At 50.1% G+C, this 26038-nt stretch overlaps 1 protein-coding gene across 1 annotated transcript in view; it reads left to right on the forward strand.

Annotated features, from left to right (window-relative positions):
- Nucleotides 1-26038, forward strand: part of NOL4L (nucleolar protein 4 like) — a 35849-nt gene that overhangs the window by 731 nt on the left and 9080 nt on the right. The window contains exons 2-3 of the mRNA XM_026652734.2: nt 8744-8885; nt 25496-25764. Of these exons, the coding sequence (XP_026508519.1) occupies nt 8777-8885; nt 25496-25764 (378 nt within the window). The 5' untranslated portion in view covers nt 8744-8776. The remainder of the gene's footprint in view (nt 1-8743; nt 8886-25495; nt 25765-26038) is intronic.

Below are 26038 nucleotides of genomic sequence, written 5' to 3' on the forward strand. Positions count from 1 at the left end.
TCACTGGGAGTTGAGGGGTTTGCTAGGGGCACACAGGGGTCACTGGGAGTTGGACGTGTTTTGTTGGGGGTGCACACGGGTCACTGGGAGTGGGAGTGGGTGTGTTGGGTGGGGGCGCACGGGGGTCAGTGGGGGTTGGAGGGGTTTGGGGGTGCACACAGATCACTAGGGGGTTTGGGGGGTGGTATTTGAAGGTTGCGCACTACACTGTGGGGTTGGAGGTGCACACAGGTCAGTGGGGTGGATGGTGTTTGGGTTGGGGGGTGCACAGCTCATTGGCGTGAGTTGCAGCGAGTTCGTTGGGGGTGTGCACAAGCTGTTGCGGGGGTTGTTTGCCCAGGACCCGGGATTGGATGATGGAGGAAGGTTGCTGGGGATGTGTGCACCGGGGGGTGGATGGGGTATGGTGGGTGCCTGTGCTCAGGTCCCTGGGGTTTGGGTGCACGGTCACAGGTCGTTGGGGGTTGGACGGGGCCGGGGGTGAGGTGGTTGCATGGGCTTGGCAGGAAGGGTTGGGTGTTGGGGATGAAGGGTTTCATGGCGGGTGCCGTGTGGTGAGGGGGTTGCAGGGAAGGGGAGGGGGTGCACCCTGCACAGTAATGCACTGCGGGGGTCATGGACTGGCGCGGGGGGGATTGCGGGGTACGGTTGTGATTGCGGGGCGCATGGCGAGTGTCCTGTGCCGGTTGCGGGGTTCCGGGGGGGGGGCACCGCTCGGCCTAGGGGCGGGCAGATAGCGTGGTCCCGTTTGTGCCGGGGGAGGGGGGGGAAGAGATTTTGCCGTTTTTTAAACTCCCCCTCTGCGTTCTGATTCCATCTGCCCCGGTTTCAAACCGACCCCGGCTGGCGGGGGCTGCTCCTCCCTCCCGGCTCCGGTTTCCCGGGAAGTTCTCATTCGCGTCTCCAATTCGCATTATTCCTGGAGAAAGGTTAAGGTTAGAGCGTCCTTCCCTTATCGGGAGAGCAGCCTCCCTCTTCCCCGGAAGAGCACAAAAGCACAGAAAGAAAGTGGGAGGAGGCAGATCAATGGGGGAAGCTACAGACCCATTAATTCACAGGGAACCTTTCTCCCTCTCTGAAACATCGATTTTCCCTTTCCCTGGTGCAGAGGGCACAAGACTAATATCCCGCTGCTGCACCTAGCAGGGGCTCTGGGCTCTAACATGTCGCTGTCTCTGCGCCTGATTTTCCTCCCATTTCTGGTGAGGGATTGTGCTGAAAATAGCTTTCTCCCTCGAGGTAAAGCCCTACTTATGGGTCAATCCCTGCTTCGTGCTGAACCCCTGCCTGCCAGGGCTGGAGCTATTTACACACATGCTCAGACGGATTTGCCTTACTGATCTATTTATTTACATAGATTTGGATCAGTATAAATGGAAAGAATGAAACTTCCTGCCTTGCAGAGTTCACATTTCACACTGCATAGATCTGAGACCTACCTGTGTGTGCAGACACTACATGGGAAATAATGTTACAAACAAACAAACAACCTTTTCACTCTTTAGGCAGTTTGCTTGTTTCCTGTATTTGGCTCATATTATACAATGGAAAAAGGATAGTAAATTTCACTTGTTCATAGTTCCTAGCCAGTTTCACTTCTACACTCTCAGGTATTAGGCCAATATTCCCTTGTTTTGGTGGGAAACTGGGGATAGGGGAAGGATTGTTGGAATCTGTTTTTGCCCTGTTTGCCACTGCCATGAAAATATATTGACCAAAATGTTCCTATTGATTATATGTTGTGCAAAAATGTGTTTTCACAATCCTTTCATTGTGGGTCTAGGTTGGACCTGGCAACATCTCTTTACTACCCCTATACTCAGACCATCACATTTTTGATATTTTTTTACTGTGTCCATGGAAGACTAAAGTACCCTTTCATTCTGAGGGATTGATGGGCTAGGAGACTTAATCATGTCCTTTCATATAAAATCAAATGCTAGTTTGATTTTGACCAAGGTCTGTTTCCATGAAGGTGGATTGAAGACTTGCACCTTCAACAGAGTATTCAGAAATATATAATGTTAATAGTACCTGGCAGTAGCTGTAGTTACTTGGAAAATTCACACTTTCCCCCTCAGTATCCTATACTAGTGGCTTTTCGACCTTTTTTCATTTGCGGACCCCTACAAATTTTCAAATGGAGATGCAGACCTCTTTGGAAATCTTAGACATAGTCTGCGGATCCCGAGGTTGACACTGCAGTGTGAAATGTGAACTCTGCAAGGAAGGAAGGAGTATAGGACAGGTTGACAACTTCTGTCCTATACTCCTTGTTCAGCACCTCCCAAATGAACAGCAAGAGCACCTGAAGATTTCACCCAACCCAGAGGGCAGAAATTCAGAATCTGTTGCAAGAATGCCTGCTCCTCCTTGCCTTGGGTAATGACATCTGGAATGTGCATGTGCTCTTTAGTAACACTCTCTTGTGGGTCTTTTTCCCCGAAGAAAAGAAAGATCTTAGGAAGGAGGGAAAACATAAGACAACAGAGCTCATGAATATTCCCTTTTCATGTAAAATATTCAGCTAGGTCTTGTCTCACCTGATTTGGGGAACTAGTAAGAATGAATTCTTATTTTTTCATGTCCTAGCAAGGGCTAAGCAGCTTCCTTCCCTTTGCCCCCTAGAAGAGAATGATCTTGTGTGATAGAGAATAACAGGATTTACTGTAAATAAGAACTCTAGTCAACCTGTTAGGAAGGGCATTCGTAATATAGTGTTGGTTTGTAATGTACAGAAATAGGCACCAGATCTCATAGATTCCTAACTCTGAAACTGAATTGAATCAACAATACTTTAGCTTTCTTGGGCTCTGTGGTGCATTATTTGGCTGCTACAATATCCAGTGCCTTTGACCTGAGGAGTTTTATCTTCCATTATTAAGCCTTTCTGTGGACTGAAGTGGTTAAGTTAGGGTCAGATGTGGTTCAATACCTTCTTGGCATGCTCAGAAGGCTGTGTTTAATGCTTGCTGACATGGAGATAAGGCTACCCTTTTGGTAGAGGATTCCCCAAGACTGATACTACCTTCAAGGTGGCCACAGGAGGTGCCGTCCTTCAAGACAATATTCTGGTAGCATTCTCCCAAGTTGCTGCTGCTGATGTGTACAGGTAAAGCAGCTACAAAAGCAGGCAATCATGCCACATTTAGTTGATTCTAAAAAGGTAGCTGACTCTACTGTCAAACTAACACTGGCATATGGTGACTGTGCTTGTCACCTGTTTGATCGAGGTTGAGCAATTGATATTTCCCTTAAAGTAAACAATCACCACCCTAGATTTTGGTTTCTGGAGTCCACAGAAAGAACAGGCCAGGGTAGTGTGTCATGGCAAAAAAGTAGGGATATACTTCTAAATAAAACCAGATAACCTCAAAAAGAAAATAAGCAACACCGCATTAATGGTTCTCAGATCCTGTAAAATAAAGTGTGATATAGAGGGTGTAACTGGCTTTGGAGGCATTTGCAAACCAGTTCCAGAGAAACTGAGCCTACCTGTAAAATAAGCAGGTTACTGATATCGCCTGCATATATTTACAAGGCAGGTTATAAGAAAAGCTTTCCTACCCCGCTCAGTTTCAGCCTGTGGTGTGAAAGGTTGTTCTCTAAGAAGTTCTTCAGAGAAAAGGTTATTCATGAAAAAGGGAATCATTGTCTGGTGATTAAAGCACAAGATGGAGTTCTGTGATCTAGATTCTGTTCCTGGATCTGCCACCAACTCACTCTGAGATCTTCAGCAAGTCACTGCAGCTGTTGGTGACTCAGTTTCTTCAGTTCTGAAGTAGGAATACTATTGCTCTAATTCAAAGAGAAATGGTGGGGCTTAAAATTGACGAATGCTTATAAAGTGCTTGAAGATTCTTGAATGAAAGCGACTATAGATGTGCAAAGTATTAATATTGCACATGCATTTTCTTTTGCTAACTAGAATACATGTGTAGACCAAATCCGTCTGTAGAGCAGATGTGAATATTGGACTGGAGATAAGGAGAGTAGTAGTGATGTTTTTCCAAGTCCCTCGCTGTGCCTGGAGTCCTTGTTCACATATTTGGGTGTGGCCCTGTGAATATACCCGACAGGCACTTGCTTTGCCTTTCAGAAAAGAAGCTGCACGAATATTTCATGACCCCTAATCATGCAATCCCATGAACACTAGAAATGAAGCAATAGAACTTTACTGCAGTGTGAGAAGATCTCTCCTGAGAGCTGGAAAGGGGAGGGATAAGGGAGTGGGAGGGAGGAAGGAAGGTTAGGTTAGGAAGGAGGGAGAGAGAGAGAGAAAGAAAAAGGAGATTGTGCTAGCTGATTAGGGCAGCTGCTGTCGCTTTCATCTGTGTCATGACTGGCATGGTACGGGTGAAGAGAAGGCAAATCTGGAGCCAGGCTGTGGTAATGGACTGTGTTCTTTTTATAATGAAAGTTTCATTTGAAGTTTGTTTACAGGAAAGAAGAAATTAGCAGAGAGAATTCTCCTGAGAATCCGGAGAGGAAAAGAATGAGCGGCCTGACTCGCAGGCTGAAAGGGAGTGGAAGGGCAGAGTATATTTACCGTATTGCTCTGAATTGTAGCTGGTGCTGCTGTTCAAAAATGTCACTTAAGCTGATGAGGATTCAATAAGCATCTCCACTGTCCAGTCACAGGATTGGTATTCAGAGCAAAATTAAGAGGGGATTTTTCCATCAGATATTTTGAACTTGCTCGTTTCATTAGTTTTGACACCATACTGTGTATTTGGGTGCACAAGCCTTTTTGTGCTGCAGCCAGAAAAATTATCCCTCTCACACAATCTGAAATGGAAGTTATTACTGGAGTCATAGCTGGGGAAAAAAGCTGTAGGGTATTGTTGGATGGGTCTCAAATCACTGGAATCTTCGCTGCCATAAGGAGGGCACTGCCAGGAGTCATTGCTGGCATTGATAGGGCATTGCAAGGAAGTCACAGAGCTCTGGGCCTTATTTGCTTTGACAGGATACTCTGATGAGGAAGTTTGCACGGGTGGCAGTTGGAGTAGTAGCTAGTAGTGACAGGATACTGCTAAGGGGCATCTTCAATTGCTAAAGCCAGGACTTGTGTTAGCAAGGCAGCAAAGGAAGATGCTACATCTCACATCCATGACTCTGGGCTGTGTTGCAGTTTAGAGAAAGACTGGAAGAGCACCGAGGGCAGCATTGTTTGTGTGCTGCTGTAAGGAACGTCTCACGGGTCATTGTGTGGGGTTGTGATGGGGCACTGTTACGAGTTCGCTTTGGGTGATGTATTGATTGGACGCTACCAAGAGGCAGTTCCCATTGCTGGCTTTCGGTGTGGTATTGATGGGGGACCGCCGTGCTGCAGGACACACTGCTAGATCTGCATGCTGCGGAAACGGGGCACTGCTGCCAGGAAGTTAATCCTGCGGGAGTCTTTACATGTAAACGCTCTTGTTCTCCCAGTTGGAGTCTTATGCAGCAGGTCCAGGCTGAAAAAGGTGCGGAGATAAGCATAGAATTAATGGAGGAGGATGCCTGCCTCTGCAAAGTTCCACCTCAATAGCATGCTCGTTTTGCTGATAGGTCATATTAGAGACTGCTAATCATGCCCTGAGTCTTATTGGACTTCAGTCATTTACAGCTGGGTCAGTTTCTTGCTCGATATCTCTTGGGTAAATTAATGCTTTGGATAACAGGCCAATGTATTGTACTGAGGGGATTTTATATGAAATCCAGTATTTCACAATACACGGATAGGAAAGATGCTATATGTACATGTGTGCATAAACATACATCTGTACATCTGTACTAGAACCCAGTATCCTGTGGGTGAGCGTGTGGGGGCTGAGACAGGGCAGTCTCCTCTAGAATTTGCCCCTTAAAGACATTTTCTTAAGCATGGGCCTGGCCATTTTCATTCAGCACTGCAAGATGCACTCCGGGCCCAGGCCTTCTCTTGCTGTGGAGTGGACTGGCCGGATGGGAAGCTGTGAGCAGCAGGAGATCTGGGCATTTAGTCTGTCTAATTGAGGTAATTGTTCCAGGTTAAGCTTTGTAAGGATGCCCAAATACCATGGTGATGGGCACCCTATAAATGCTTGCAATTTATATATATAAAACGTTAGCAGTGGAAGATCCCCTTCCAGTTCAGTCTGTGTGTAAGAGGAGGATATTTTTGGTATGTCTATACTGACAAAAAAAACCCCAAAAAACCCACCACCACCACGGCAGCAGTTCTCAGAGCCTGAGTCTACAGGTACTCAGTGTTAAAGGTAGCACAGTAGACATTCCTGCTCTGACTGGAGCCAGGCTCTGAAACCCAGGGAGGGGAGTGGGTCTCAGAGCCCAACCAGGAACATCTACACTGCTATTTTTAACGCTGTAGTGTGAGCCCTGCCTATCTGGATCTGTAGACCCAGCTCTGACACTCACTGCCAGAGGGGGGTTGTTGTTCTGGTTTGTTTTTTTGCAGTGTCGACATACATTACCTATCATGAAACTAAGGGTATCAGATTAAAATTTTTAGAGAATATTTAAAGTCATAGAACACATACAGTGTTGAATAGGCATTATTAGTCCCCAGCCGAATTTGTCAAAAATGATGTTATAACCATGAATTGGAAATGAAGACAGAGAGAGAAAAGTTGTATGGCTCTTAGCCAAAATGCCGAGAAAAAGTGCTCTGTTTACTCTGTGTGTGTCCTGTTGAAACCAAGCTGCCATAGGTCTGTAAGCATGAGCATGCTTCTGCCTGGGTTCTATTAGTGTATGCCCATGCTTGGTTGAAAGTTGTGTGCTGTAGCACTGGCATGTGAGCATGAGTGTGCCTGTGTCCTTATAGTGCGAGAGTGCACATGTGGTTATACGGTGTAGCTCTGCCTGTGTAGGATTTTACAAGTGTTCAAGTTGAGGCTGTACAGAAGCTGTAAATTCCAGGAAACTCCCTCTGAGGCACAACTCAGTGAGGAGGGGGTTGGGGGAGGGAGCAGGCAGCAATTCCTGCCCTGAGTGAGCAGATGGCTCTTCAGGGACAAGGAAGGAAGAAAGTTCAAACCTGTTCTTAGAGAAGTTTGTTCACAATTAAAAAAAAAAAAAAAAAAAAAAAAAAGTCTGCCGGAGGCAGAGCAGCTTTACAAGGTGCAGGTGCTGGTGGAGGGGCATTCAGTTGGTGCAAGGAAGAGGAGTGGGGATTGGTATTTTGTCCAGTGCTCAGACGCTGGAGGGACATGGAGAGGCTACAAGCCGTGAAAGGTTGTTTTAAATACAAGGCAGTAGTAGCTAAAGCAGAAAGTGGCTCTGGGCACGTGTTCAGTGGCTCCAGCCCACAGTGTTGGATGGGGTCTGTCTTATTTTGGGAGGGAACAAGAGAAGAGGCAGATAGAGGAACCATTACAGCAAATGCGTTACACATCCCCATATTATCGGTGCTTCCTTCATAACTGTGTGGCTGTGGCCTCGGCTTGGAAGGCCCCGCTCTGAGGTTTCTTAGCTGCTCCTTTCATTCAGAATCTCACGGCTGCTTTTATAAGGATGATGATTTTGAAATCCAGTGGCTGACCTTTTTGGCTCTGGAAGCTATCCAAGGGCTGTCTCTTGAAGCACAGTAAAGGTTAGAAAGGAGGAAGAGAAAGAATGTCCTTTCAGCTGTGGGAGTGGGAGAGAGGAATTTAATCTATGCCATAGGAAAGGCAGTGTGGCATTGCTGAGTGAGGATGTCCATGACTTCAGAAATGGCTCGTTCCCTCCTCAGAGCTGGCAGTTTTCAGAGCAGCAGGACTAGTGAGTAGAGCATTATTTGTAAAAAAAAAAATGCAGGCCTCACTCCTGGCGCAAATTGCAAGGGTGCATTTCACTCTATCGTGGTGATGCATGTGGTTCATACATGCTTGTACTGGAGAGTGGAAGAGCCTCCAGCTCACATCTTGGCTTACCCAACTCCATGGGTTTTTCTCTGCTGTTAGACATCCCTTCCTGTAGAGGACCCCAGAAAATGGGGGTTCTACAGCTGTTTCTGGATTGTGCCTGGGCTCGCTATTCCCCCCCCAGGTCCCGTTTGCATCACTTTCATGGTGTTACTGTGGCTTCTTTGGGATCTCTGGCCCCGGCCCTGCTGAAGAGTCCGAGGAATCTGCAGGCAGATCCAAGGGCCTGTGAAGATCCTAGTTTCATGCTGAAAGCCAGGGGTTAAGCCGGTAGGCTGCAGGTTCTTAGACCCTGTCCACACTATAGGCATATCTCCATGGAAGTCAGAGCTGGTCTGCAGATTTTCTCCAGTGGCTGATCTGGCCTGACCCTTCCTGCTCCGTTAGAGAAATGGTGGGGATATTGTTTGGGTGTGCGTTTTTTGTTTTTAAAACACAACGTTCGGTCTAGTACTTTTCAAAACCATTTTAACAAAGTCACACCCTGTCTGCGCCACCGGCACAGCCGTTTATCTGCCATGGACACACTGCAGTGTCGCTGGAGATGAAAGGGTAAACTCCAGGGCTCAGCCATCCGCTCCTACAGGATGCGAGCTCTTTCTAATTGTCCTCAATTACAGACTGTGCCATTCCTCAGGCACGTCTTCAAACAGGAAGCAGAGCACCGGTGCTCTCCGCAGGGGAAATGCTACCTAGCCCAGAGCATGCTGGGAAGGGCTATTTTCAGAGTCCCTGAATGCCAGGAGGTGAACACGTTTCTTTGGGGATGCAGGAGCTGCTGCACCCCCAAAGGGATGTGGTCAGGAGCTTCAAAACCAACGCAGATTTAACCCTTTCCTGTTCGCTTTTAGGATGAGACATCGGTGAGCAGCGAGGATTTTGATATGAATGACTCCACATGGATCTCGGCTGACCAGCATCTTAACTCCAGTTTGAGCCCCAGTCAGGACGAGAGCATGCGCAGCCCTCAGAATCTCCACAGCCAGGAGGATGGTGAGTGCTCCTGATGCCCGTGGGGCAGGGGAAGGGAGGACTTGCACATCTTTAACTGCTCCATTTCGATCAGGTGTCCCACCTGGGGGCTGGATTTCATAGCAGCACGTGCACAGGGACTGCACTGGAGTCAGACCCCTCCTGTTGGTACCACCTGGAACGAGTGTACTTTCCATCTCTCTCTGTGCTGCTGAGGGTACCTGTCTGGTGATACTCTGTTGCAGGTGCTGGTTGTGATAAGGGCTCTGTGGTTTGGGGCATCGCAATGTTGTTCTAAGTTTTTCATGAATCCAGATAATGAGATAAGAGACTCTTCCTGCGACAAGAGGCAACGGAGTCACCGTGACATGCGCTGGACACACTTGTTCCTACAGCTGAACTCATTGGCAGGGCTAGAATCAGAAGTTACATCACATACAAGATCTGAGCACTGATTTAATCTGCCACAGAGTGCTCACTCTAAGATGTAGGAGGTGCAGAGGGACGGACAAGGGAGCATGGTGAGGCCCTGGAATATGGGCTTCTTAGCCAGAAGCACTCAGCTGAGTTACACGTTTCGGAGTGGTTTTGATCCAAGAAGCGGCTGGATACTCAGCAGTGAGAATGGGCTGCACAGGGGAGAAGTGGGGGTATCTGCCTGGGTAGTGCAGGTAATTAAGAAAGGTCAAAGTTGAGCAGCATGGAATGTGTGGGAGGAGGCAGGCTGGTAAGGAGGGGTGTTGTGCTAGCTCCGTGAAACATGTTAGCTTTAAAAAAGTAAATAAGGGGTGGAAGTCTGAGTTCAGGTCAAAGTTCATCTCCATGGTATTAGAATGAGAGTCAAACTACTGACTCTGCCCAGTTCTCAAGTGGCTGAATCCCTCATTGTCTCCACAGGGCTCTGTGCAGAGGCAGTTTGAGAGGGGATAGGAAGTGGATGTATCTTGGGGCAACTCAGATCAAGTTAGTGTTGCTTTAAGAGGAGGGACTGGAAAACCACCCTGTATTGCAGGAAAGAAAGGGCTTTTGTGCCAGCATATCTGCCTGGCGTGGGTTTTAGCCACTCATGGCCAGAGGCAGAGTGTTGGTGCCCTGGTGCTTTCTCCACTTAGATACACTGGGGCAAGTTTGGTTTATGTTGAGAAACTGCTGTTTTTAAAGAGAGCAGCGCCTGGCCAGTAGTCTTACCGCTGCCTGCGTGAGGATGTGAAACTTGCCTGCTCTGCAGGGTGTCCCGGTGTCAGTGGTAGCAGACAGTCTAGCACTTCTCCTCTCCTTATGAATACGTCGCCAAGCGCTGTGCAGTCCAATTGCAGCACGGTAGCTGGAAGGACCCGTTGAGGTTAACACAGCTTGTTGTCACTTCCCAAGTGCCTCAGAAGTGATGCTTGGAAGGGCTTGGCTGCTTGGCATCAGGCTGTGCCATCATCTATTGCACTTAGCACTCTATTCTTCAGCACGTACTACCCGCCACAGCTATGGTTCTAGGCTGGTATTTCTCGACATCCACTGTACTTTGCAGCTCTGGTGACAGAGAACATTTCCCAGACCATGGTTTGTGATGCAGCGCTGTCACTCATGAATGCTCTAGAATGAAATGCTTTGGATCCCTTTCCCCAACGCTGCAGTATGCAAAAGGACAATGCTTTAGGCAGGAGCTTAAGATTTCTTCACTGAGACTAAAGTTCTGCCCCCCCCACACACTTTGGAAACTGTGAGTATCATGGGAACAACACTTCTCTCTCCAAGGGCGAGGATCCTCTCTCAAGGATGCACAGCCCCCAAATCTCTACACCCTGGAGGATGTATTTTTGTGGGGCTGTCATGGTGCAGGTGTCAGTATAGAGCAAGGGGAGGAAGGGGTGCAGTTCTTTGGCACAGAAGCAGCGGCGGCTCCAGGCACCAGCACTCCAAGCGCGTGCCTGGGGCGGCAAGCCACAGGGGGCGCCATGCCGGTCCCTGCGAGGGCGGCAGCCTGGCAGCTTTCGGCGGCATGCCTGCGGGAGGTCTGCCGGTCCCGCGGATTTGGTGGCAATTCGGTGGCGGGTACGCCGAAGCCGCAGGACCAGCGGACCTCCTGCAGACATGCCGCTGAAGGCAGCCTGCCTGCCGTGCTTGGGGTGGCAAAAACGCTAGAGCCGCCCCTGCACAGAAGGTTTATAATCACTCATTAAACGTTAAGTGTTCCATTTCAATCGGGCTCCACACCTATGGTTTCTGCCTAGAGAAACCCTCTCTTCTGTAGCTCCTTTCATTCGGTTCAGGGGCTGAGTTTAAACTATACATGTGATTTCTTCTCCCCTGTCGAGTCTGTGCACATGCCTCAGGGGCTCTCTCATATGGGTCGGGGGGAGGAGAGGAATGGAATATACGGGAGTAGCAGATCAGAGGTGATAGAGCCAAAGAATAAGCGTGCTGGCTGTGGAGGACACTTTAATTGAAACCAGATGATTGGGGTCTCCATTAGACTGGCCGATACTATGGAATTTTATAGGACTGACTAAGTTAGGGATGATTCCATATTTCCAGTGAATACCAATGGCCCATGTCACATGCTGGAGTGAGTTCTAGGATGTGGACTGGTGCCACTGGGATGGAAGGCCTTGGCCAGTCCAGTTGCCAGCAACATCAAGGACGGAAGCAGCCAGAGGGTGTGATGGGAAGGGCTGAGAGGGGAGGAATGAAATGATGCTTCAGGCACAGGAGACAAACCAGAAGTGAGGAAGATGCGATGGTGGGAGGGATAGTCCAGGAGAACAGCTGCTGAGCGTGGGGGAAATGGAGAGGCAAGTGGGGCTTAAAGGGAGAGAGAATTTAATGAGCCACAGTTTTTAAACCATGCCCATTTCCTTGGAGTCCTGGGTCAAGGGGCTGTCTCCTTACGGCTGTAGAGTGGACATGGCTCTTTTTTTTTATTGCCCAAATTTGTCTATTTGTCCGGGGACAGTACGGAGAGTGGCAATGCAAGCACCCTGCCAAACACCTTGACCCTGACCTGAAGGGGTCACGCCCCCTTTCCGTCCCCCAGGCTGGGTGGGTGGCCAGGCCCATTCAGTCTTTTAGCCTCTCTGCCGAGACTGCCAACAAGGCACCACTTAGTCCTCATTTTTGTAAGGGGTTTTGTGATGGACATCTGTCCACTAGGAACTGGATCGAGGCCATCTGCTAACAGCTTTCTGTCACAAGGGCCCTGGGCTGGATTTCAGCGGCCAGCAGGTGAAGGGGGCAACTCCCTGAACAAACACTCCACTACAGCAGGAATTGCAACTGGACAATGTAAACACACCTTGCATTTAAGTGCCAGGCCGTGTTGGAGCCAGAGTGAGTGCTTTGGTCTTCGCATTGAATAGTGAGGGCTGCTGTTTTCAAGACCTGATAATGGCTCCAAAACTGTGGCCCTGGGATTACTCCAGCAAGCACAAGAAACAAGTCATTGACTGGGTCAGTAATAGGCAGGATGCACAGCTGGAGCAGTTGGCAGGGAGGGGGGGTGTCAGATATTTCATTTGACAAATAGGAAAAGAGGTACCAGCACTCTCCTCAAGTATCTCACAACATGGAGCAGAGTCCCTCCTTGTTTGTGCCTCATGAGCTGTGTCTGTTTCAGTTTTCTCTCTGTTGCTCCCACAGTCCCAATGCCAGTGGTGTGTGAGCACCTTCTCCTCTGCAGTTCCTGCCCACAGGAACAGGCACATTTCATCTTTTCGCTACATCTCATTAGAAAACACTCCTAGCCTTCCTCTTCTGTGTCTGAAAATCTCTCTCCTGCTATTGTTTAGCTGTAAAGGTGTTTGTAATACACATTCTATGAAAGACTTTTTACAAAAGAAAGTTGTAATGCACAGTTACCATCTATCAGAGGACCCAGTGCTGAGATCATGAACTGAAGAAACAGATTTCAAACTTTATTTTAAGGACTAATCACCAAGTTTCATGATTTGAAGAGCCCGATAAGGAAATGCTATACAGAACCTCCCGATCGGTTTGACACCCTGTTCTGAGTGTGATAGTGTGTGTGATTGGAGGGTGCGCAACAGGCAAGTTTGTCTTGCCTTGGGGGGTAGGTGTCTGCTAAGTCTTTAGGGAGCAATAGGCGACTCAGACAAAAAACACCTTATTCGGTCTCAGTGCCCAGAAACCTTGGCCTGCTATTATCCTGCTGCAAACTGTGCGTCAACCTTTGAAACAGCAAAGGGACCCAATTAGCGCTAATGACTGGTACGTACCAACAGGGATAGTAAAAGACGCTGTCTGGGAGAATTTCAGAGGCACTGTATCAGCAGCAGAGGTGGTGTTCACATAGGATTGACACTGCTAACTGCGGAAAAGTACAGAGTGAGCCATGGGGTCCCACAGTGCACAGACTCTCTACAGCACAGTAATGGAGCAAGAACCAACTCCTTCCGTTTTCTTGTGTGTGTTACTCTGCTGCTCCCACAATGGGAAATGTGAGGTTCTCGCACATTCCCTGCCCAACTCGAATCTTATTCATATCTTAAGTTGCCCAAAAGGAAGTGACTGGATGCCCAAAGCCTGAGCAAAGATGAATGGGAACTTTTTACTACCCACTGTGAGAGCCATTTTCCAGGACAGCCTCAAGGAATTAATTTGCTGGGGTCAATGTGCATGTTGGAGAACAAGAAGAGCTCATCACGGTAGCCCCACCCAGTACAGTGTCAGTGTACAGTGCAGCATTTGCCTTTTCCTCTCCAGGCATCCCGTGCAATCAGCCAGTCCAACAGAACACAAGTTATAGAAACTTGCTAGGCAAATGGGCCTCATGGCTTTCTAGTGTCCCAGGAGGTTACAGGGAGCTTTACCTCACTACAAGGAGTGAACCGTTTTCTTGCTAGTTTTGGTTCTGGCCTTCTCCATCTGGCAGAACTCGTCTGTGTCAACCATAGAGACGTACAGTGAAATCTATCCATTGCGCATGCAGCGTGGAGGTCTCTCCCCATCTCAGCAAGACAGTAATACCAGATGCTGCAGTGAATCATGGCACTAGGACCTTGTATTTCTACATACTGCATTATGGTGCATTTACTAGTAGATTACAGATTACAAATCATTCAGACTAAATACCAAGCATTTAGGGAAGCAGGTCCCTGGATCATGTGTATTTATTGTGTTTTTTTACTTGCTAACTGGTTCCTGATAATCTCTCTGGGGCTAGTACGGAACAGCAAAGTCCCACCATGTTTTCCAGGAGTTCTCCCCAAAATGGATAATACATTGCAATCCATGACATTGCCACATAAAGAGCTGTCACCACTCAGCTACCTTAGGCAGGGATCAGGCTGCAGGTGCTCTCAGCACAAAGCACGGGGGAGGGAGCAGGGATCTTAACTCATCCCCACATCCCTTTTTAAAAAACAACAACAGGCTGTAAGGAAAACCAGCCCTTGAGTACAGACTCATTTCCCTACCGCAGGGAGTGGGCAGCCCAGCATTCTCCTGTGTCACTGTGCTGGGACAGATCCCCTTTCAGCCAAGGCTTGCCTTGGTACTGATCCAGTGTTTGATGGGCAGGGCCACTGCAGAATCGGTCACTAATGCCTGCCCTAAGAGGAAGGACATGCTTAACCTGCTTAATGCTAACCTATCAGGGATGTCCCCTGGAGATATTCCTCAAGGCCAAGGGAAGGAGGCATTTCCCTTGAGAATGTTTTAAGGAGGCAGCTATGGGGCAGATACTGGGGGTATTCCTTGGACATGCTCCTCCAGTGTGGCCTGGGAGGGGTATCACAGAGATCCCTTGGACGGACCACGGTGGGTTGGGTGAGGGGTGAAGGCAGTACACAGGACGTCCCCAGACACCCACCTCCTTTCTGGTGCTGTTTGTGCTCTGTGGCACATGGGTACCTTGGTGTGTCACAAGGCTTTAGACTTCCTAAGCAGTGTACTGCTAGACGTTCTACTTGGAGAGGAGCTCTCAGGAGAGCTCAGCACGTACCAGGAACCGGGGTTTACATTCATGCAGCAAGTTCACCATTAGCTATCAGCATTGCTACGCCCCCAGCTTCCAGGCTTCTCAGGTGCCCAGGTCACACCTGGTACTAGCCTCCAGCATGATGCTACTTGTTCCCCTCAGACATGCCAAAAGCTTATCTCCCAGCCCCTCAGAGTGCTGCACACGTTTCTGCTTATACATATAGGGCTGTAACAGGGTCACTTACCACATCCAGTGGCATGTCCATTCCTCAATTTCCCTTCCAGGCTGTAGTGTCCATCCGTGGTCATTGTGGTGCTTTTGGGCCCTCCAGTCAAAGCAAGAGCCCTCCCCTTCCAGGGTAAGGAATGAAAATGCATCCTTGGCCACCCACAATCTTCATCTCCATGGACACAGAGCCTTTGTGACATTCATTCACCACCCCCAGGCAGCATGCCTCCTTCCTGGGTTCTCTCCGGGCTCCATAATCCTGCACCCTTCACAGGGTCTGCCCCAGCCTCCCCCATGTTGATACAGGGCTGAAGGGGGTAGGGTGCCTCTCATCCTCTCCACAAGGCTTGGCCTGGGCCCCTAAACAAGGACCTGTACCCACACCAGGCCTTGCTTCAGACCTTTTCCTCCTCTGGATTCGCCCCCTCCTAGTTTTTTATCCTGTCTTCTCCCAGGGCTTTTGCTTCCCAAGCTCACTCGAGTGAACACCCCCAACCTGCAAACTGCTGCCACTCCCACCACTTACTGGAGAGGCTGCACTTTATAGTTCCCAGCACCCCTGCCTCTCAGTCACATGACTGGGGAGCGAACCCCGGCACAGGTGTGGAGACTGGGCCTGAGCTCCTCTTAAAGGCCCAGCTCCCCTCCAGAGAAGGGGCAAGTTCTGTTCTCAGTCACACGTGCGCAACCCCAGGGACTCAGTGGGGTTGCAGGCAGGGATGTAACTGAGGGCTGAATTTGACCCATAGAGCATTGACAGCCAAACTGGCATTTCCATGACACTCCAAGCACACACATCTGATTTCCCATGCAGGTAACCACCGAAGAGCTTCCTCTCAAATCACAGTCCAGTGAGCACTGCCTTGGGCCATTGGCTGGCTTCCTGCAGATTTCATCCAGTGGCCCATCATCTCTCTTCAGGCTCCCTGCCTCTGTGCCCTTCCAGCCCTCCTGGATCTGTCATGAGTGTAGAAGAGCTGCAGCCCTTGCAGCAGGGATCAGTAAATCCTGCCCACCCTGCTAGAGTTCTCTCTGGGCAGCTGTTCTCTGTCCTAGGCCCTTTCCAGACCAGTCACAGACCTCTTCGGTCAGCTTCTCTTCTCTTGCTGCTGCTGCAGGTTTGGGCAATCCAGAGCTGCTCCCGAAACATCCTTGCTAGCCTGTGCACGCTCTCTGTCCAGGCTTTCCTTCCTTCCTGCCTGGCCTGTACCTGCCTTTGCTTCTAACTAAAAACCGTCTTCTGCCAGACGGTAACTCTTTCTGCATGAAAATCAAGCAGAGCTTGCCCTAAATTGCCCTCCCAGTGCTTAAGCGGGGATGCAGATTAAGCCAGCTAATTGATGGCAAGTTTCGCCCCTTTCCCTGTTACTGTTTAGTTTAGGTATTTGGGGTTTTATTGACCGAATTCACCAGCTACAGAAGTCCCCGACTTAACCACAACACAGGCTCCAGCCTGGCGAGTTTTTCCTACGCCACCCAGCCTATATGACTCCCCCTCACCCAAGAAGTACCCACCTGTGGGGTCGAGAGGGCAGCTCTGTCTCCATAGCCCATTCAGCCATTGACAGCCAATGAGGGGAGCAGCTGGTGTCAGTTGTGATGATGTACATCTGCCCACTAGGAACTGTGCTTAGACCCACCACGACTGGCGGCACTGACTGGCTCTCAGACAGTAACCGCCTTAGGTCCCTATTGGCTGGGTTTGATGGAGAGACGAAAGGCTCAGTCTCCCGTTCCTAACCCCTTCCCCATCCTAGAGCCCTGCCCTCATTTCCCAGACACAAACGTAGACTCTTTTTTAGAACAAACCAAGCCTAAAACCTGTTAGAAAAGGAAAGAGAAAATCTCTCTTAATAAAAGACCTAAGGGCAAAACTTGGCTGCACGGTGGCGAGGGAAGCATAGTGCTGGGAGGGCCACAATATGGCGCGTGAGGGGATGGCACAGGCCATTGCAGTAGGAAGAGGAAGGCCAGGCCAAGGAGACTGCTTGTCGAGATGCTGCTGTTCTGCTGTGTTGGCTTCTGGGCTTTGACTCCCGTAGGCAAACGGGAAAACTTCCATCCCTCACAGACCCTGAGCTGTGCTCTAGCCAGCCCCTCCCTCTGCCTGTACAGCAAAGCTGGCCTCATGCCATAACGCTGGCCGTGGGGGGGGGGGGGGAAGAAGATGGGCTGGGAGATAGCACAAGGAGACACCTTTCCTACACAATACAGGAGAGAGCAAACAGCACTCCCTTGTCAGTAGACACACATTGTGTCCAGCATTACCAGATGTCTGGCTCAGTGAAGACACTGACAGAATACAGTCACAGGGGGTGGAGGATGGACACTTTGTCTGGGTATCACGAGGTTTGCATTAATGAAAAAAGACAGGAAATAGAACGCCTTCACCAGCCTCACTTGCTCTGCTCCCATGAACATTTTTTTTAAGCATCTCAAAAGAAATCAGCCAGGCAGGCACGAGAGAAGATGGGCTTCCTGGTAATGGGCGTTTGTCCCTGCCTGTTAGTGGGAGCTGGGGCTGGAATGAAGCAGATTGACACTGGCTGGCCCCTCCTCTGGAGTTCACAGGTTCCTGGTCATTGGGTGAGGAGGAGTCCTTCAAAGCTGCTCATTTGCCTTTAATTAATGTTGGTCTCCCTCCCAGCAATGGCCCTGCATGAGGCCCCCTATTCTCACTCTGTCTCTCTAATTTGTATTGAGTCTCTCTCCTTTGCAGCCTCTCCTCTTTCCCCTCCTCCCCCTTCTCATTTCTTTTGTGAGTGAATAATTTATGGCACTTTTCATCTTCCCGGCTGTTGTTACAGTGAAACGTCGGTGGGATGCTTTGAACAGTTTTGACAGTCGTTTTAAAGCTAGATGTAAAGTTTTGAACTGTGCTGGTGACATTTCAATGTGGAACCTGTGCGTTTCCTTTTCTGGTAAAGGGGAGAATCTGTGTCAGAGGCAATGGCCTCAACACGGAGACTCCAGATGGGCAGTTGGGTTATTATATCACAGGATCATGTGTGATCCCAGGAGAGCAGGAGCTGGTGGTACTGACTCAAACTGCTTCTAATTCTGGTAGATAATCACGAAGCCATCGGAAGTCCTGCGTGTTGACTGGTGGAGGATGGCAGAGCCCTTGACAGTCCTGCACAGCAATTGGTCAATTATTCTAGAGTCCTTCAAAGTTCTGGGTGGCGATTGGTGGGCTGTCACAGAACTGTGACTGCGTGGTGCTGTTGTATTGCTGGGAGGTTCCCGTGGGCTGCTGGCTTTTACATAAGCTCACTGTTTTCTGAGTCAAAAGAGGGTTTTGTCTCCATGCTGGAGATGTGACAGGCGGAGGAACAATTTGCCCCATTCATCTGTAATTCCCTCTTTGGACGGCAGCACATTGCCCTACGTTAAAATAGACGTTAAACCCAACCACTTCCCGGCCATAAAACCGCACAGGGAGCAGGTGTTGGAAATCTCCCCTTCCCTTCCTGATCTCTGCAAATCCAGCGTCACAGAAATCAAGGATAATCCAGGCGCCTCCTCCAAATGAAAATGCTGAGCCCTGATTAATGTATTTAGTAAATGACTGATCCCCCCACTCGAGCCTTCCTGAAGAGCCACGAGCCATTTGCCTGTCCCTCCCTTGACCCTTTCCTAGGATTGGTGAAGCTGAAGAGAGATTGGAGATGCTGCTGTCAGCTTCCTCGCTCCAAAAGCCACACACTGCTCCCTTGCATGCTCATAATTATGGCGGAGGGAGCTCTGACTTTGCAGCCAAGCATGTATGCAGTCAGAACAATGCTCCTGCCTACAGCACGTTAAAACAAGGCCTGTGCAAATGTGGCTGGTGGTCAGGCTGGTTTCCTGCACAAGCCTGGATTCATAAGACCCTGTCGATTTTCAGTCTTGTTTCAGGCCTGCATTGCCAACCTGGACCTGTTACATTCCAGTTCACGGGTTTCAGTGTCTCTCAGCATCAGAACTTCTGCCAGCGGAATCCCAGCTGCCAAAGATTACATGTGAAGTTTAAATATTTTGTTTTCTGAATGAAAGATGAGAACAGTTAAAAGTTACATTGTTTTTACAGTTCCATCTGCCTCAATTAGGGCTTCGGGGTGCATGGGGGCTTCCAATTATCCTCATTAGAGGGGCTTCTCACTTAGCCAAACTCCAGCCGAGAGCAGAGAGCTCATGAGGCTCGTGCTGTTGGGATAATTAATATATTCATGGCTGCATAGCCTGGGTTTTGCTCCCCTGCTGTTCACAGAGTTGTACTGTTTGGTGTTTGTGTGTGTTCGGACGCTCGCCAACTGTTTGTGGAAATGTGCACAAATCCCGAAAGTTTCACACTTTTTAACACTAACAATTGTTTGTCTGAGAATTCAAACTGGCAGCGCATCCCTCACTACTAGCTATTCTCCTGTTTAAAAAAGATTGGTCATCCAGTCAGAGAGCAGCAACAGACCCATGTGAACAAGGCGACCAATCGCAACACAAAATAGCTTGGTTGACGCAAAGAACTCATAAACACCCCACAGGGCTGGAATTTTCCCAGCCAAATGATCTGGCAAATGGTTACAAATAACAAAATTGGGATTGGTTTATGAGCAGGAAAAAAGGCTAAATGGTACCTCGACCCCCTTGCCGTGGGGCAGCTCAGTCTTTGTACAGCTACTTACATTTCACCGATGCTCAGTCCTGCTGTGCTGCTCTTAGGACAGCGTCGTGGCGAGAGCTTGATGGGCTGGCACTGGCGAAACCTGTGTGTTCAATGTGCTCTAGCCCAGGAAGTCCTGGTGCTTTTATCATTCATGCTCTGGTTAGAGAAGCCTCCGCTTGTACCTGGGAGGGAGACCTCGGCCCTGCCAGCAGAGCCCCTGGCTTTTGTTCACAAGATCTCCATATGCATCACGCAGGCCTTAGGGACTCCCTGCTCTGTGTTTTGTCCATTCACAGTGTAAGGCAAGTCAGTCTTGCTGACTGACCCCTGTGTTGGTGAGAATTATTGAGATAACCTCGCGTGTAGGTCCTGAGCAGAAGGAAGCCAGGATTTGAGTGAAGTTCTGCATTCACAAGTTTGCTAAAGCTCTCCTTATCCTGATCCAAAGACATCTATATCTGTATTTGAAACAGCTTCTCCATAACTTCCTTAGAGTATCTTGTTTCTGTTAGAATGAATTGGACACTCTGTTAATATAGAGAGGTGCTGTGAGCAGCATAGCCTATAAAAATGTATAAACTGTGGCTAATTTGTTTGCAGATTTCTTTGGTAAGTACTTTCATTCATTCTAGATTGAAATCAAATACGTTCTCCCTGCAGTAGCTACTGGGCATTTGTTTCAGTCTGCCATTGCATTTTATTACATCTGTACAGGTTGATAAGTTTTCTGGAATGTCCTTCATATTTTTTGTCCGTAACAAACCCAAGATTGTTATACCGGAGTTGGATATAAATTTAATCTTCAGCTACTGTGCGTCTTCTGCATGCCTGAAATGGTGTGCAAAAGCAAGTGCAAGACCCTGGGGAAGGTGGAGGGTACTTGGTGTGGACAGCTGACCTAGAGATGGCCTCTTCGACCTTATCCTTAGACAGCAGTGGGAATGCCATGCTGAGGTGGATAGGTGTTTGAGGAGCTGGGCAGTGGAGGTTCTGGTGGGTTTTGACATGGATAGGAATTGTGGGCTCATGGGGGGACACTGGGCATTCATGGAAGGTTGACCATCAGCAGGGGTAATTCCAGCCTTGGGATGGAGGCTGGCGTGGATACCTGCACGCAAGGAGCAAGGCTGCAATGCATCTGCCTCAGTACGAGTTTTGACACCTTTGTAACACGTTCTCAAATTATTCCTTGGCCAGAATAATGCTAACTACCACCCTAAGTGCTGTGGGGTTTGTAGGTAGCAGAGATCCTGGAAACTAGGCCTTCTCCACCCCAGTGCAAGTAGCAACGGTTGGGTCTGTGCTTTTGGCCAGTTGTGCGGTCATGGTGCAGAGAGCGTGAGCTCTCAGCTAGGCCTGGTCGCTGCACGAAGGAGGGCAGGTAGGTTGCGCACAGCCAGCAAGCGTGCTACACTCCAGCTCCAGCTGCAGCCTGGGGTGAGGGGCTGCCTCTAAGCTAGGGAGAAAAAGATCAGCGAGGAGAGGTCCCAAGGCAGCTGAGATTTTCTCCCATTGGCCTAGAAGGAGGTCTGTGATTGGCCACCCTGAGAGGAGCAGCTCTGTTGCTGTGGCGATGCCCAGGCTTACAGCAGGGCCTGTCGTGCGGCTCGTGCCTCTGCGCACAGAATAATTCTTCTTAATCCTTCTGAGAGGCATCACTGGATAAGGCCACAGCCTCCCTCTGGGAGCCCTGTCTAGCAGGGAAGAAGCAGAGCAGGGGAAGGGCCAGGTCTCAAACTGTCAGCCAGGCAGAGGGGGGGAGAGATCCCCAGCCCTTCCCAGCTCCCCAAGAGCAACCCGCCTGATTTCTGCGCTACTGCCTCATGGCCGTGGCTGAATAAACAAGGGGCTTCTGCCCCCACAACATCCACACAGGCCCAGGGCATGCTATGCGTGCAGACGGACAGCTTTAACACACTAGCCCAGGGCACGCTATTGGTGCAGACTGACAGCTTTAACACACTGGCCCAGGGCACGCTACACGTGCAGACGGGCAGCTTTAACACACTGGCCCAGGGCACGCTACGCGTGCAGACGGGCAGCTTTAACACACTGGCCCAGGGCACGCTACGCGTGCAGACGGGCAGCTTTAACACACTGGCCCAGGGCACGCTATGTGTGCAGACAGACAGCTTTAACACACTGGCCCAGGGCACGCTATGTGTGCAGACGGACAGCTTTAACACACTGGCCCAGGGCACGCTATTGGTGCAGACGGACAGCTTTAACACACTGGCCCAGGGCATGCTACTCGTGCAAACAGCTTTAACACACTGGCCCAGGGCACGCTATTGGTGCAGACAGGCAGCTTTAACACACTGGCCCAGGGCACGCTACGCGTGCAGCCGGCAGCTTTAACACACTGGCCCAGGGCACGCTACGTGTGCAGCCGGCAGCTTTAACACACTGGCCCAGGGCACGCTACGCGTGCAGACGGGCAGCTTTAACACAGTGGCCCAGGGCACGCTATGCGTGCAGCCGGCAGCTTTAACACACTGGCCCAGGAAGCATACCTACATGGAGTATGAACATTGACTAGCAAGGAGTCCATTGGACTGAGCACATGCAGATGCACAGCATGAACAGACCACAGAGAACTCATACTGAAGCACAGTGCACACACGAGCATACATAGATGCCCAGGCAAGGGGCGCACAGACACGGGTAGAGGATGCTCCGGGGAAGCACACTCTTCCACCCGTATCTGTGCTCCAGTGGTGCACCAGCTTCTCCTGCCTTGGACACATTCCTCAGCCAAATCCCACCCATTAGCTCCCAGTCCTGTCTGGACACAGCCCGGCATTCCACATATTCCAGCTCAATTGTGCCCCCGTTTCAGTAACAGCAACCCTAGGACTGCAGCCCATGCAGGAGGGAGCCACACAGTGGAACTTAAATACCACACTGAGGATCAGGTCAGCTCTGGTCATCGCTCAGACAAATAAGTGGATCAGAACAACTGTGTGACGGGAAGGGCAGGGGCGAGAGTCTGGTGGCTGGTACAAACCAGGCAGTTTTGGGAGGAGGAGGAAAAAGGAAGGGAACAGTTTAGAAGTTGGTGCCCAAGTAAGTAAAGGGTTTCATAGCTGGTACCAGCAGAAGGGCAGTCTGGACACACACGTCAGGGATGGTCTAGGTCAGTGGTTCTCAACCCAGGGTACATGCAGCCCCGGGGGTACGCAGGGGTCTTCCAGGGGGTACATCACCTCATCTAAATATTTGCCTAGTTTTACAACAGGCTACAGAAAAAGCACCAGCGAAGTCAGAACAAACTAAAATTTCATACAGACAATGACTTGTTTATATGGCTCTATATACTATACACTGACATGTAAATACAGCATTTATATTCCAGTTGATTTATTTTATAATTATATGGTAACAGGGAGAAAGTCAGCACTTTTTCAATACTAGTGCACTGTGACCCTTTTATATTTTTATGTCTGATTTTGTAAGCAAGTCATTTTTAAGCGAGGGCTGCGCAAGACAAATCAGTCTCTGGAAAGGGGTACAGGAGTCTGGAAAGGTTGAAAGCCAGTGGTGTAGGTTTACTTGGTCCTGCCTCAGTGCAGGGGTCTGGATGAGATGACTTCTCGAGGTCCCTTCCAGCCATACATTGCTGAGAGTCCAAGTCCGGCTTGGCGCCTTGCGCTTCATTCAGATGCCTAATTGTACTTGAGTCTGTTTATTCTAAGGGATACAAAGTCCTTGCTGCTGCAGCCTCCACAGGGGTCACAGGAAAGTTCACTCATTAAAGTTTCCCTGTAGAGCCAAGGGGGTGGCGGGGGGGAGGAGAGGGACGGGACGGAGACTGATAGCAGCAGCTAGCACACCTTCCTTCCCCCCTCCTTTCACACACACCTTTGGACTCACTGCACATGCGCTAGAATCCCATATGTTCTCTTGCAGTCTGACCCCTCTTGTCCTGCTGCATGAGCGAGGATACAGGGAACAGGAAGCCAGGGACCGCCATCTGCTTGTCAGTCAGTGAAGCTTCTTTGTTTGAAGCACAGCTCACAATTACACAGGAAGCAGCTCCCGTCCCTCTCCGAGCAGCACCTAATGAAATCAAGGATTTACTGCAGCGGGGAAGGGAAGGGGAAATAGACAGAGCGGAGTTTAAAAATGTGACATCTGACCCAGGAGACTGGCTCCTGGGCGTTCTAGAGCCAGGCTCTTCCTGCTGCTTTGCCTAGGAGGTGTGCGCAGGAGAGGAAAGCTATTTCTGCGCAAGATCAAACTGTTTTCAAGAGCAGCACTAATGCCACATACCGATGGTGTGGGGAGCTGTGGAGATGTGTGTGTAAATGAGGCGGAGGAGTGAAGGCGTGTGTGTGTAAGTGTAAGACACAGTCCATGTCCATGAAAGGAAGGGGGTATGCGATACAGGAGTAGCTTGTGTCCACGATATGCGGAGGCGTGTGCATAGGGAGGAGACTGGGAAGCATGTGCAGGCACTGTGGCTGGGAGCAGAGACATGCATAAGAAAGCGTGCAGGGAAGCTGGGAGAGAACTATACAGGCACAGGGTGTCGGTGTCTGTGCCTGTGCCATGGGAAGCTGGCTGGTCTGTATAACGAAGGTGCAGGGAAAGACAGTGTGTGCCAGCGAGCCGAGGAGAGAAGGTAAAGGGAGTGAGCTGCCACTGTGAATTGGAGGGAGCTCTGGGAGAAGTGGGCGGGAGCTGCAGTGGGAAGCGAGTTGGATTGTGCATGGAGGACGAATGGATGGCGTTTCTTTGCGACGCACAGACCTGGAGTCTGCATTCAGGTGCTCCGATACCACAGCGATAGAGACAGATAGAAGAGGGATGGTACCCAGGAGAGAGGTGGGGGTCAGTCAGTCTGTGTCCATACATCTGTGTGGTTCGTGCAGAGGAACAGGTAGGAGTTGTGTCTGCAGAAGCCATTGCTACAACAGGACATATGCGAGAAGTCCCTGGGATGGGATGGGTGCCTGCGTTTTTAGCGACAGGCTCCCCTGGGTCCCATAAAGCTTCTTCCATTCTGCGCTAATGTGCATTTCTGCCAAAAGGCCCAGTGAGGTCTGTCCTCTTGGGTCATTACTGACTCTGAAATCTCTCTGCAGTGGGCAGTACCTGGGAAGCTTGGTGGAGGGATGAGATGGGTGAGCACATCACTTCTCAAATAGCCTAAAACCAGAGAGCGAGCACAGGGAGAGGAAGGGCCCCTTTCCTACCGCGTTGGTAAAATGGAAATTCCACAGTCCCCTGCAAGCAAAACTCCCATTGACTTCAGTGGAGTGAATAAGGAAAGGACTACCCTTCCCATGGGGGTGTGGGAGGGAAGGGAAGGGAAGATGTCTGCTATTCTTTCACTTCTGGGATTGTTCAGCAGGAGAGCCCCCAGCGGCAAGGGGCTTTGTAAACGGCTGGACTTGACACGGTCAAGCTGCCTCCCAGGAACAGGACTGTTCTGATCCCGTAAGCTGCCATCCGTCATGCAGCAGGGTCATCATGCCTATGTGTAATGGCCTGGAGCGTAGGCCTATGTTTTATGAGTATCTGTTCCTGGCAGTGCCCACACTGACTGGTGTGCAAACCAGGCACATGGAGCACATGGGATTCTGGGAACCCAGGTTCAGCAGAGCTAGGGGCCATAAACAATTCATTTCTCTCTCAGCCCACTGGTTGTCTGGAAAACAGCCGGAGCCCACGCAGGTTCTGAGCAGGATGCCACCTCTGCCCTTTGAGAGGGCACAGAAGCTGCTCTCCTGGCTCGTCTGCAGGTGCCCAAGGGGTCTAGGGCTGAGGGGTGCTTTAAGGGAAGGGGTCTCAGGGATTTGAGATAATGTGTCCCTCTCATTGCAGATGATTCCTCATCAGAGAGCTGCAGTGGGAACGGCTCCTCCACCCTGAACCCCTCCACCTCCAGCAGCACGCAAGGAGACAGCACCTTCCCAGAAATGAACGGGAATGGAACTGCTGCCCCCATGGATTTCACTGCTTCGGCCGAGGACCAGCCCATCAACCTATGTGACAAGCTCCCGCCTGCCCATGTCACTCCTTCCTACCAGTCAGACAGCTGTGCTGACGGGCTGCGGAGCCGGGTGAAGTACACAGCAAAGACTACAGCCGAGGTTGGTCTGGCCAAGACTGTGGGGCTTTGGGGGGTGCACAGACCGCATAAGCAGGGGCAAAATGCACGGTCTCATTTACAGCCTGCCACAGCCTGATAGTAAAATGGAGGGAACTGCACACGAGATGTCCGAGGGCAGCAGAGGACTTTGCTCCTATCCATGGAGCTGAGAGAGCAGGGCTCAGCCTGGGGGCTGGTTGGGAGGGGTGGAGTCTGCTCAGGGAGCTGAATGCATTCCCTTCTAGGGAGGGAAGGGGAAAACTGTCTAGCTGTGC

The sequence above is a fragment of the Terrapene carolina genome, unplaced genomic scaffold (assembly GCF_002925995.2).
Source record: "Terrapene carolina triunguis isolate 2854851 unplaced genomic scaffold, T_m_triunguis-2.0 Scaffold130, whole genome shotgun sequence".
Lineage (NCBI taxonomy): Eukaryota > Metazoa > Chordata > Testudines > Emydidae > Terrapene > Terrapene triunguis.